Here is a 14,380-nt window from a genome sequence, read left to right on the forward strand (position 1 = left end):
CTGTCATAACACCCAACTCTGTGAGTATAGGACGACAGCAGACAGACAACACAGAAACAAGTCGATACAAAAAGATAGGGGCCTATAAGCCAAAATTTGGTACCTCCTAGTTTAACAAATACAGTAATTAAAAAAAAAACTTTTCATAAAGCTCTTCCAGGACAGAGGGAAAGAAATGTTTGTATTTTAAAGTCTTACTGTTAAATTACCTGCAAAATTTGATACAAAAATCGAGCAAAGGATTCTCCTAGCCCAAAAAAAGGTTTTATGAGTAAACGAAGTGCTGCCCCTCACATACAACAACCTACAGGCCCAGGAAAGGCCCCTGTGAGTGCAGAAACCCTAGGAACTACCAGGGAAGGACTTACAACCTCCCCTCCCCAACATGCCAGATGCCCATGAACATGGAGGTTGCAGAGACCCGAGGCTCCCAGGCCTGTCCAGCACACAGCACCAGAAGGATCCTCAAACTTTACCTTTGCTCAGTACAGCTGTGCCAGCAATCCATTCCAGAAGTGTTCTCTGTATCTCTTTATGTACAATTGATTTCTACTACTGCAGACACATGTCATGATGGCTTTGCTTTTGTTGGTATACAGCTGCTAGGGTTAGGACTGTGGTCTGTCTCCTCCCATCTGCCTTCACTACGCTCTGCAGCCACATCTCATATTCTGGCCCTCTTACTCCTATGTCTGTCCTCCTGTCTGTCATCCTTACCCCTCCTCTTTTTACTGCTTAATTACAACTTTCCAGAGCTTTGGCGATCTCTAAAATCTGTGGACCTGACAGTACCCCAACTTCCCCTCCTAGCTACTTCACCACCTTGATTTTTGCCTTCTTTCCAAAGTCCTCCTAATCTATTAGTCAAATCCAAGTGTGCGCCATACTATCCTAGGTTGTGTTTCACAGGTACTGAAGTCAAAGGACCCATCGTCACTGACTAGTGCGACAACTGCATGGTCGTTACATCCAACAGCTGTGGTTGCTCTCCCAGCTACTCCCCTACTCAGAGAAATACAGAGCTGACAGCAGGCACCTGCAGTTCCTGGTCTGAGGCATTATTTTCTGAACTACACACTCAATGCTACCACATCTAAGTCCCATTTGAACATTCCAAATAGTTCAACTGGATATTTAGCTGATAAAAAATAGTAACAATGAAAGAAATAGCACCATATATGTCTCAATGCATTAACAGGAGACACGGAGAACCAAGAGAACAGAACTCTTCTCAAATTATTAACCCTACATGCAAGGGTAAAATCCCAGACAGGAAAATCAACAGCTACTGTAAGTTCAAATATATAAACAGCTGAACAAAATAAAGAGAGCAATGGATATAAAAGAGGAATTCAGCAAGAGATGGAAATACTAAAGAAAAATGGATCTGAAAATTGCTGCAAATAAAAAGTACACTAAGAAAATAAAAAAATTCTGTAGTCTCAGCAATAGAATGGGTCAAGGAGAAGACAGACTAGCTCAGCTTGAAGAGAAAGGAGAGGAACTGGAATAATCAAAGACAAAGACAAATCAATGAGGAAACACAAGGCGAATTCCAAGACACATGTGACATCCTGTAAAGGTCAAATCCACAGCTTACAGGCAGAGGAGACTTTCATTCTAAAGGCACAGGGAACAGTTTCAAAAGCACCTAACAAAATTTTCTAATGCTAGAAAAAGGGATGTCAATCTAGAGAGAGGAGGCATTTAGCATACCAAACAAACAAGATCAGAAGAGAACCTCCCTATGTAATATTAGAATTAAAACACTGAACATACAAAGAAAAGCATATTCAAAGTGGTAAGAGAGGAACACCAAGTCACATATAAAGGAAGGCCCATCAGAACACCAGATTACTCAACTGAAATTTTAAAAAGCTAAAAAGGCTTGAAATGATGTATTTCAAGTTGTAGAAGACAAAAACTGCCCACCCAGACTATACTATACTCAGCAAAATGATCTGTCATAACTGAAGGAAAATAAGCCTTTCTGTGATAAAAATGACCGAAGAAATTTATGACCACTAAGCCAGCCCTACACAAGACACTTAGAGGACATCTTCAGACGGAAGGGAAAAACAAAACTATTCATGAGGCCAGAGGAAGAATGATACCCTAGAATGATAGTAAACCAAAGAAGAAGAAACCCAAACACTACAAAATCAACAAAATAGCAAAAAATCGATGCACAGCTTTCAATAATATCTGTAAATATGAGCAATCTCAATTCTCCTAATCAAAAGACTAGAAGACTGGATCAAAGAGCAGGAAACAATGTATTTCTTTTCTCCAAGAAACACATTTTACCACAAATATCAGACACCATCTTAGGATGAAATGGACCTAAGAAACAATCATGTGTTTGCTGTTCTAACACAGGACAAAACAGACTTTGATCTAAAACTAGTGAGAAAAGATAAAAATGGTCACTTGAAACTGGTTAGGAGAATAATTCATGAAGAGGACATTACTATTCTATACATATATGCCCCAAACAGGTGCATCCAATTTCATAAAACAAATACTATTAGATATAAAGCCACAAATTTAGCCCTAGAACAACAGTTACAGTTGACTTCAATACCCCACTTTCATCAACTGACAAGACATCAAAACAAAAAACAAATACATGAATCAAATGACATTACAGATAAATAGACTTAGCAGGCATCTACAGAACTTCTATAGAAACAATGCAGAACATACATTTTTCTCAGCAGCCCATGAAACTTTCTCTAACATAGATCATATATGAGGACACAAAGCAAGTCTTAATAAAACAGGAAAATTGAAATAATTCCTTGTATTCTGTCCGATCAAAATGGAACAAGACTAAAATCAACAGCAAAAGAAACACTAAAGCATGTACAAACACATGGAGATGAAATGACCCATAAATGAACTGGTCCCTGAAGAAATCAAGAAATAAAAGCACTCCTAGAACTAAATAAAAATGAAACCACAATGTACCAAACTTTATGGGATAAAGAAAACAGTCCTAAGATGGACGTTTACGATTCTGAATGCCTACATTGAGAAATCAGATCTCAGGGCTGAAGAGATGGCTCATCAGGTGAGAGCACTGATTGCTCTTAGAGGAGCCAGGTTCGGTTCCCAGCACCCACAAGATGGCTAACAACCATCCGTGACTCCAGTTCCAGGGACTCGACACCCTCTTCTCTCTGCGGGCACTGTGCAACATGTATGTTTTTACATACGTTCAGGAAAAACTCTCAGACACATAAAATCTAATCAAGGCAGGAAAGAACTCTGCAGTGAAAGCTTTAAAACATTGAGAAACTGAGGACGATGCTAGAAGATGAAAACACCTCTCATGTGCATGGACTGGAAGAAATATTGTAAAAATGTCAATCTTGGGGCTGGAGAGATGGCTCAGCGGTTAAGAACACTGGTTGTTCTTGCAGAAGACCTGGGTTTGAATCCCAGCACCCACATGGCAGCTAACTCCAGTTCTATAACTCCAGTTCCAGGGGATCCAACAGCCTCTTCTGACCTCCATGGGTATTGCACGCCACAGTGCACTTACCTACATGCAGGCAATACATGCATACACATAAAATAAAAATAATAAATTTAAAAAATATTTGAAAAAAAAGGTCAATCTTACCAAAAGCAGTCTATAAATTTAATGCAATCCCAATCAAATTTCTAGTAACATTCTTCACAGAAATAGAAAAGCAATCTTACAATCCATAAAGAAGCACAAAAGATCTCAGCGAAAGCAATCTTGAGCAAAAAGAACAGTGGAGGAAGTATCCACATACCTAATTCAGGTTATACTGCAGAGCTATAGTAATCAAAACAGCATGGTACTAGCACAAAAAAGAAAAATGTAAGCCAATGCAGTAAAAAAAGAGGACCCAGTGTAAGGTCGTTTTCAACGATGACACAATACACATTGGAGAAAAAGAGCATTTCCACATTATGGTGCTAGGAAAACTGGGTATCTACATGAAGAATAATAAATCTCAATCCTTTATCTCTCACTCTTCACAGACATCAACTCACACACATCAATTCCAAATGGCTTCAGATTGCTATAAGACCTAAAACTGTGACACTGTTACAAGAAACATTATGTAGTAGACTTCAAGACATAGGCACAGGAAAGGACCTTCTGAAAAGGACTCTGAGCGAGCACTCAGAAGTAAGGTCAAAAATCAACAAACGAAATCTCATGCAATTACAAAGCTCTGTAGAGTGAAGGAAACTGTTAGTCAGGAGGACAAACAGACTACAGAATGGAAGAAAAGTTTTGCTAGTTATATAACTGAATAGAATTCTCAAAAGAAATAAAAATGGCCAATAAGCATTTTAAAAAGTATCAACAGCAGGAAAACAGAAATTAAAGCTACTATGAGATCCCCCCTCACCACAGTCAGAATAGCTAAGATAAACAAATGACAACAAATGATGAAAATGTGGGGAAAGGGAATCACTTATCCACTGGTGGTGGGCATGTAAACTGCTACAGCAACTACGGAAGTCAGTGCTGAGTCAGTGCTAAAAACATAACTCCCATATGGTAACAGGGCACCTTCCTGACCATATCTATGCCTGTTAAAGTTTAGGCTGACCGTAGTCTCTAAAATTATCAGGCAGTTGGCCTAGGGTATGGGAACACATGTCAGCTGGACCCCGGTTATCTTGGGAACAGGTCAGAAAATCCCAGAGTGCACTTGCCAACTTCAGATTTATGGCTTCTGTAGGTTATGCTTGGCTTGGTTCTGCAAAATAGTAATTGTTGCTTAATAGATCAGGAATTGTTAAGGGGCCTTTGCACCTGTAAGCTTGAGAACTTAAACTTTTCACCCCTGGTTATGGTTTCTCTGTATAAAAGCTGACCCTAGGGACGGCTCAGGGCTACACTTGGGTTTCCACACCCTTGTGTAGTGGCTGACCAGCAAAGATGTTCATTCAGCAAAACTTTGAGTGTGCTTTTCTGGTGAAGCACCTACTATGCACGTACAGTGAACCCACTGAAATTCATAACATACAATAGTCTGGAATCTGAGCCAAGATATTTCAGGTAGTGTTCCTTGGCACTGAGTGACAGGAATGCATGCCACGTGTGTACAGTATGTGTCTAGAACCAAGGCGACAATGAAGTTCCATGGCCAACTTCAGATTTATGGCTTCTGTAGGTTATGCTTGGCTTGGTTCTGCAAAATAGTAATTATTGCTTAATAGAACAGAAATTGTTAAGGGGACGGACTCTCCACCTGTAACCTTGAAAACTTAATTTCACCCCCAGTTATGGTTCCTCTGTATAAAAGCTTACCCTAGAGATGGCTTCTGGGCTACACACTTGGGTTCCCAACACCCTCGTGTAGTAGCCCTGGTCAGTAACGACTTTCATTCGGCAAAACTTTGAGTGCTCATCTCTGGTGAAGCACTCCACAACAATATGATCAAGCTATATTGTTCCTGAGTATATATTTAAAGCATATGTGTATTCTGCTTTTGGATTTTTAAGATTTGTGCACTTAATTTGGAGAGTCCGTAGAAGTCAGGATGAAGGGTCCATTGGGAGATAAAGGTTTTAAAGGTGGGGATGGAACAGAGGGGATGAAACATGTATACATAGAGGGGGAAGATACTGGGGATTAAAGGTTTAAGCATGGATGGGGGTGAGGAGGCCAGGTGTGAAGAGGAGGTGATGCAGGAGTTAACCACAAGAAAGAATGTATGGAAAAATTCTTAGGGAATCCACATCTTTGTAAACTAATTAAAAAATACAATTTTTAAAAAAGAGTATGAATATAGGTACCCCCTGCAAGGGTGGAAAATGCTCTCCCACGCCCCCAGAAGACACGGGCTATTAAATGAAAATCTCAGTGTCAGATTTGGGCTATCTCCCTATGACTCACTGGTCAGGAGGCCCCAGGGGAACCCAAACAACACAACAGCAATATTGCTACTGGTCTTGGCTGGTCACCAAGACCCTATTATGAATACACCACACAGTTTGGTGACAGGACACAGAGAAAGCAAGCTGGAACTGACCTGAAAACCTCCTCCCTGCTAGCTGGCTTTCAAAGTGCCAGAAGGTGCCATGCTGGCTACTGGAGGAGAAACATCAACAGTGGACGTACCCAGTGGTGTACCTTCCATGCCACAATATCGATCTATCTGCCTGGGAAGATGTGCCTAATGGTGCAGCTGCAGCATGGACATTACGGCGTTAACCAACCACTTTCTCTGGGATTTGAGACCTGCTCCACAAGAGAGAATTTATGCCTGCTACTGTAAATTTAGTCAAAAAAGGCTTAGGAGGTCTTACGCACTAGGGGCAACCTGCTACTGGTGTCCTGCTAAATGGACACACTGTCAAATGACCTCCTAAATATTTTTGTTTATGCACACAGATAAGGGCTATCCTCAACCGTGGCCAGACAAACTCCTCTCTGCAGTGGTCAGTTTTTGAAGAGACTCATAACTAGTCGAAGTCCTGAGAATAATGACTATTGAGAGCTCAGCGCTGAATGGAACATCTCCATCAATCCCCTCCCCAAGGCTCATGGAACATTGCAGAGAGGAGGTGGAAAGAATCTAACAGTTAGAGGATGGGGAGTAAAGCTGTGAAATGCTGTCTTCTAAACATGACATAGGCATTGCATTCATAAACTCACTGTGGTTACTTACACAGGATCAAGTCATTGGACTCAGTGGGGGTGGGGGTGGGGGTGTGTGTATAGAGTACATGAAGGGGCAATACTTCATGGGGTGGTCTGGGGGTAGTGGGAAGGAGAATTGGGGGTGGATATGACCAAGATACACTGTTTATATGTATGAAATTGTCAAAGATGAGGAGATATTAAAAAATAAAATCTTGGGCTGGAGAGATGGCTCAGTAGTTAAGAACACTGGCTGTTCTTGCAGAAGACCCAGGTTCAAATCCCAGTACCCACATGGCAGCCAACAACTGTCTGTAACTCCAGTTCCAGGGAATCCAGGGGATCCGACAGCCTCTTCTGTCCTCCCCAGGCATTGCACAACACGGGTGCACTTACCTACGTTCAGGCAATACATGCATACACATAAAATCAAGAGCCCTACAACAATGTCTCTTTCAATCTATTTTCCATATTTATAATCACAAGTCACCCAGTGTTTCCTTTACATCAATCCTGCTATTTTATGTTACTATGATGACTGCTTAAAATCAAACTTTCCCATTGTTATCAGCCATGCTGCTTGTAATGCAGCTGTTAAGAAGCATTTGCAATAACTTCCTTAGAAGAGATTTCTCAAATTAAAATGTACATTCAGTGATACATGGAGTTAGTCACTATATTTTGTTTCTCAGTACCCTCATTAGAACCAGTGATTTATGAGGCAAAAACATACCTCACTGTTCTCTCCAATCGCTACTGAGGCTATAGGGATATATACCATACTTCTCAAACTAGTGAGATTACACAATTCAAATATCTGCTGTAAAATTATCCTCTTTTATAAGGAGAGGATAAAAATCCTGAAACAGACCCTAATCAGCTTTTCCTCTGGCAATGCTTTGCACGGCTGCGCTCAACTGGCTTTCCTATCACTGACCCAAGTACCACAGTTTACTAACATGCTTTGTAAATGAGAGATCAGACAGGTGACTCCAAAGCTGTAGGGACAGATGCCTATGTTCAACAGCTCCCATGCATCCAAATTATTAAAAATTGAAAATAATATAGCCCAAAAGAGTAAGAACAAATTTATCATAAAAGAGGTGCTAGTGGATTTCCAAATACATCAATCCTGCTATTTTATGTTACTATGATGACTGCTTAAAATCAAACTTTCCCATTGTTATCAGCCATGCTGCTTGTAATGCAGCTGTTAAGAAGCATTTGCAATAACTTCCTTAGAAGAGATTTCTCAAATTAAAATGTACATTCAGTGATACATGGAGTTAGTCACTATATTTTGTTTCTCAGTACCCTCATTAGAACCAGTGATTTATGAGGCAAAAACATACCTCACTGTTCTCTCCAATCGCTACTGAGGCTATAGGGGATATATACCATACTTCTCAAACTAGTGAGATTACACAATTCAAATATCTGCTGTAAAATTATCCTCTTTTATAAGGAGAGGATAAAAATCCTGAAACAGACCCTAATCAGCTTTTCCTCTGGCAATGCTTTGCACGGCTGCGCTCAACTGGCTTTCCTATCACTGACCCAAGTACCACAGTTTACTAACATGCTTTGTAAATGAGAGATCAGACAGGTGACTCCAAAGCTGTAGGGACAGATGCCTATGTTCAACAGCTCCCATGCATCCAAATTATTAAAAATTGAAAATAATATAGCCCAAAAGAGTAAGAACAAATTTATCATAAAAGAGGTGCTAGTGGATTTCCAAAGTTTAAGGAAAGTATTGCAAGTAGTTTATAATAATCTTCAATGCTTACATTTTTCTTTTTTTACCCAAATTTAGTCGGATTTTAGCAACTTTGGGATATAAACCAGCACAGATGACAGCTTTAATTATCTTCTCATTATCTATTGGGAGGGGGAAGGTAGAGGAAAAAAAGGTAAACTACTGAGACAATTGACAGCAACAGCAAGTTATTGACGGCTATGTTTTTGGCTTTACCTGAATTGATATTTGACTTTGGATCTTTAGGACTTCTACTGCTTACAAATCCAGCTCCAAGAAGATGCTCAGCAAACTGCCCCTTCATATTGTGCAGCATCTAGGGAGCAATGGCAACACAGCTACAACACCTTTCTCGCACAGGGCCTATAAGGCACATATTCAAGTCAATTCAGTTCTTAGCTTTCGCTACTTTATGAAGGCACTTGCATAAAAATGTGACAGTCTTTAAGATTTATTTTTAATTATGTGTGTGTATGAGTATATGCCATGTGGGACATTGAGGGGTGCTCACAGAGGCCAGAAGAGGTGTCAGATCCTTTGAAGCTGGAGTTCCAGGCAGTTGTGGGCCTCCAGACATGGGTGCTCAGAAGAGAACTTGGGCCCACTGCCAGAGCAGCAAGTGCTCTTAACTACTGAGCCATCCCTCTAGCTCCCAAATTATAATCTTTTAAACAGGTGGGCGGCAAACTACACAATATGTTTTTTCAATAAAATTTTCCTGGGATACAACTATATTCTTTGGTTTAAACAGTCCCCAAGGTTGCTTTTATACTGCAGTAGCAGAGACAAATGTTTTTAACTTGCATGGCCTACAAGTCTGAATTATTTTCTGGTGTTTTAGAAGAAGAGTTTACATATTATAAGGGAAACACTTTTAAGAAGTAGTCTGGTCTGCAAGACCCACGAATTTTTTAAATGGCCATTTACTCCCTATGTTGAAAAACAAAACAAAACAAAACAAAACAACCACTTCCCAAATACCTAATTTCTGTTACCAAGACTGAGCACCGTTCGTTAATGAAGTGGCACAGCAGGGTTTTTTCTTAAGAGAAGAGTATGAATTAAGTAAAAATGATGCAAGGCTCAGTATAAAGCACAGAAGAAAAGCAACAATGAAAGAAACGTCCCTCCAAAAAATCTTTATAATCATTTTAAACTAAATAACCAATACTGTAGACATGTACTATGCATACACACTAACAGAAGGATTAGAAAGAAACAGATCCTAAGAATGAGCTTGTTTTGTTTTGTTTCTTGCTTCTGTTTACTGGGTTTTGGACGAGGAGCTCATATAGCCCAGACTGACCTCAAAATCACCATGTAGCTGAGGCTGGCCTTGAATTCCTGATCCTCTAGCCTCTACCTCCTTGACTACTAGGGATTACAGGCATGAACCACCAATGGCCACCTTGAGATCAGTTTCTTACAACTATAAAAGTTGTTTGTGGCTAGGCGTGGTGGTACATGTCTGTGATTCCAACACTCCAGAGTCTGGGGCAGGAAAACAGGGTTCCAGATCAGCCTGGGCCATAGAGAAAGACTGTCTCAGAAAACAAAAGGTGTTTTTTTAAAAAAATGTAATTTTAGTTCAAATTAAAGAAGTCACATAGGTATGAAAATGGCCAGATGAATCTACATTTTTATAATCAAAAGAAATTATTTTCTAAGGTATTCCTTCAAGTTTAAAAAGGTAAATTATAGGCACATAAAGCAGGCTACATGCAAGTGTCCCTTTTATAAAATATTTGACTTCTTTTCCCCATCTATTCTTATAAACAACTCTCAACCACCTCCAGGTCATTATAGCCATTACAATTTTTAAAGGAATCATCTTTACATGCTATTCTGTTTATATAACTTCCAGCAATATTTTGTGTTATTTCAACTTCAGTGCACACCATCAACTCCACATGTATGCTCCATTTCTGAAACCTTCATTTGGATTCCGGTCTTAAAAGGCAACATTTAATTGTCAGTGGTTGCCTCCTCCCTCCAAGAATGTCCTGGCAAGATATGCCTACTAGCACAACAGTGGCGTAAATGTTACAGGAATAACCAACAACACTTTACGATAGGATTTAATGCCTGTTCAAAAGATGGAGCCCATATAGGCACTGGTATTAGGACCAAGTGCCTATGGCTACAAAGGTCACAGGTATATAAGAGAACCTACTACTATTATCCTGCTAAATGGTCATAGAATTAAACTGACTCCTAATGACTTCTTATACCTATAGATTATTGTATCTCTCAACTCTCATCAGACAAGTTTCTTCTAACAGTGATGGTGATTTACACAGAGACCCACGACTGGTCAACATGTCCAGAATAAGAGACTGGAGTGTGTTTAGCCCCAAATGAGACACTTATCTCACACCCTCTCTTCCCAAGGCTCAGGGATCATTGCGGAACAAATACAAGAAAACCATGTATTTAAAACACAACAGGAAAGTAACACATCTGAACCCATAATACTTGTGACAGCATGCTTAAGACCTATACAAGCTCAAGCCAGACAAAATCCCAATATAGAGTGGGGAGATGGGCACAAAGTCCTACTCACAGCTGAGGAACTACTGGCAACTGATAACTGTCAGGAAAGGGAGAACTGGGGTTTTTAAATTTTTAATTTACTTATTTTTATTTTGGGGGTATGAGTGTCTTGCTTGCATGTAAGTAGACCTGTCATGTAATGCCCATGGAAGCCAGAAGAGGGCGTAAGAGTCTCTGGAACTGGAGTTAAGGATGGTTATTAGCCACCATGTAGGTGCTGGGAACTGAACCTGAATCCTCTCCAAGAACACCCAGTGCTTCTAATCACTGAACCATCTTTCCAGCCCCAAGAAACAGCTTTCATTACCAGTTTGAAGCAGGTATTTGGGGAACATAAATTAGACTCAACATGCCTTTAAAAAGAGTATAAAAAGAGAACATGAAGTAATGGAGGTGGGGGAGGTACAGGGGTTCTGAATATGATCCAATTGCTGTATGAAAAAATATTTTTTTTAAATCCTCAGACTAGTACTTCTAGAGTGTTTTCTTTAATGCTTGTCCTTTGTCTTCATACTTGATGCCTCAAAACCTGGCTTTAGCCATCTTTTCATAATCCTGGTACATTTCAGGAAAATAGTGTTTTATTTCTCTAAGTATTACATTACATGCAATTTTTACGTAGTTATGTCCTGTCCTGACAGATGAGTCTTATTCTGAAACTTTCTATCACTTTAATGTTTTTTAGCAGCATCCATATTATTTGTTACCTAAAACCTTTCTTTTATGCCAATAATTTGCCTTTCAGGAGTGTCTATTTTATTCTGTGGGACTCTTTTGGTCTTCAATTAGCTTTAGTCTCTTAGATCGTTATCCCTATTTATTTTCTATGTAAGTGTTTTACTTTTTTATTTTTAATTATGTGTGTGTGTGTGTCTATGCATGTGGTATGGTTCTGGTACTTGTGGAGGCCCGGGGTGTCTGATCCCCTGGATGAGGAGTTACCAGCAGCTGTGACTGACATGGGTGCTGGGAACCAAACTCTGGTCCTCTAGAAAGGTAACAGTGCTCTTCACTGATCCATGTCTCCAGCCCTAGCAGCCTTTTTCAAATTCACGCTTATTGGCTTATTTTCTTTTCTGTTGTACTCCAGGGATAGTCTTATTAAGCGATCACATACTATGAAACAGTTTCCAAGGCATCGTCTGTTGAAATATGCTATCCCAAACTGAACAGCACCATACCACTTTCACTCTGCTCATGACTGTGCATTTTTAATAGGTATTCTCTCTCTCTCTCTCTCTCTCTCTCTCTCTCTCTCTCTCCCTCCCTCTCTCAGTATTTACATATACTTAACTTTTTACAACAACTGGACAAAATGGAATGTCTACACTATCTAGTACATATAGTAATTAGAGTAAATCTTTCAATATTACCTGCAGTGTGTTAGAGGACAGAAAATATTCCCAGCAATAGTCTTTTTCGTATCTGAAACCACGACGTCTAGCTTCCTCCCAACCCTGTGGGTAAAGAAGTGAGGACATTAGTCTACACTGCTCCCCATACCAAGACCACTGAGTTATTTCCATCTGTCTTTACTTTTACTGATATTGTACCTTCTATGCAAAAACAAAGAATTTTCAAGCTTATGAACTAAAGGAACATAAACTTATCCTCCCAACAGTTACAGTTAAAAAGATACTGCCAAGGGCTAGAGAGATGGCACCATGGTTAATTGCATGCACTGGTCTTACAGAGGACCCAAGTTTCATTCCCAGTATTGGGCAATCATTAATGTAACTCCAGCTCCAGGAGCTGCCCCTGGCCAGCACAGGCACCACCATTACCACTGTGATTCCAGCTCCAGGAGCTGCCCCTGGCCAGCACAGGCACCACCATTACCGCTGTGACTCCAGCTCCAGGAGCTGCCCCTGGCCAGCACAGGCACCACCATTACCGCTGTGACTCCAGCTCCAGGAGATGCCCCTGGCCACCACAGACACCACCATTACCGCTGTGACTCCAGCTCCAGGAGATGCCCCTGGCCAGCACAGGCACCACCATTACCGCTGTGACTCCAGCTCCAGGAGCTGCCCCTGGCCAGCACAGGCACCACCATTACCGCTGTGACTCCAGCTCCAGGAGCTGCCCCTGTCCAACACAGGCACCACCATTACCGCTGTGACTCCAGCTCCAGGAGATGCCCCTGGCCACCACAGACACCACCATTACCGCTGTGACTCCAGCTCCAGGAGCTGCCCCTGGACGGCACAGGCACCACTATTACCACTGTGACTCCAGCTCCAGGAGCTGCCCCTTGCCGGCACAGGCACCACCATTACTGCTGTGACTCCAGCTTCAGGAAGTGCCCCTGGAAGGCATAGGCACCACTAGTGCACAGGCACAAACACACAATTTTTTTTTTTAAATACTTCCTCTATAAACCAACAAATATTTATGCTGGAAACAGAAAGTACCTTCCTAATAGAAAATGTGTGTGATGATGATAATCTATCAGTGCCATACCGCTGACAAAAGGAGTATAATCAACAGACCGTCATGAAGGGCAGGTACAAAGGTATCACAGACGAAAGACTTAAGATCATCTCTTTTATTCTTACTTTTTTGTGCATAAGACTTTTTCCAAAAAGTGTAAAGATGAACTCTAGTAGAACAGAAAGTTAATTAAAAATTATGTTCACCTAATTTTAAGCATTCTCAGCAATTCCTTCCTGATACCTATAGTATGGGTATTAAAAAGTTAAATACATGCCTTCTATTCTGTTTCATTAATAACTTGCTACAAAGCAGAAGGAGACAAGGTATTTATTTCAGTCTCACCTCAAATGCATTTACAACTGTCAGGTGGTCACTTCTGGTTTCCTTTGCCAATTCCTTTCTTCTTGCATCTGCAATCTTTTCTTTTCCCTAAAAAGTAACGTAACAGCTGTGGCTAAATTTTTTTGACAGTATAATAAGGATGGATAAAGAATTCTACTGATAATGTAATGAAAAATGCATGTGAGCAGTCACTACTTTGGGCATTAAAATGCCTGGCCCTTACTTCTGACTCACCAGCGGAATGACGAAGGGGTCTTTAAAGCTGAGACTAGCAGCAATGGTGAGGACTGGGTCCAAGCAACAGAACAAAGCTCCAAAAAGAATCATTTTTCCAATATGTGGCTCGACAGGCAGTCGGGCTAAGTGGACACCAAGGGGTGTTAATTCTTCTTGCTTATCCAACGCATTCTGAAAAGAAAGTGTTTTTAAAACAGGCCTGGTAAAGCACTACACTGAAAGTTATTTTAGTTTGCTATTAAAAAAAAATAACAGGCCATTATTTACTTTCTTAGGCCCAAATGCCAATATTATTTTAGTTGTCTTCAATAAAACATAAATTCAGATCTAAAAAGACTTATTTAAACAAACAGAATAAATCTACAACTTGGAAATGCTGTTAGAAGAAAATACAAGACTATAACTTTCAATCAAA

The 14,380-nt window shown here is 40.4% G+C and overlaps 1 protein-coding gene across 5 annotated transcripts in view; it reads right to left on the reverse strand.

The window, feature by feature from the left end:
* Dhx36 (DEAH-box helicase 36) overlaps positions 1-14,380 on the reverse strand; it is a 54,690-nt gene that overhangs the window by 3,166 nt on the left and 37,144 nt on the right. For 4 of the 5 annotated variants that reach the window (XM_029567162.1, XM_029567163.1, XM_008840631.2 and 1 more), the window contains 5 exons: positions 13,963-14,136; positions 13,729-13,815; positions 12,324-12,407; positions 8,614-8,713; positions 8,429-8,519 (listed from right to left, as the gene is read on the reverse strand). In XM_029567162.1, coding sequence (XP_029423022.1) covers positions 8,429-8,519; positions 8,614-8,713; positions 12,324-12,407; positions 13,729-13,815; positions 13,963-14,136 — 536 coding nt within the window. The remainder of the gene's footprint in view (positions 1-8,428; positions 8,520-8,613; positions 8,714-12,323; positions 12,408-13,728; positions 13,816-13,962; positions 14,137-14,380) is intronic. The other variant, XM_029567164.1, reaches the window with a different exon arrangement.

The sequence above is a fragment of the Nannospalax galili genome, unplaced genomic scaffold, assembly GCF_000622305.1.
Source record: "Nannospalax galili isolate Female #2095 unplaced genomic scaffold, S.galili_v1.0 scaffold59, whole genome shotgun sequence".
Lineage (NCBI taxonomy): Eukaryota > Metazoa > Chordata > Mammalia > Rodentia > Spalacidae > Nannospalax > Nannospalax galili.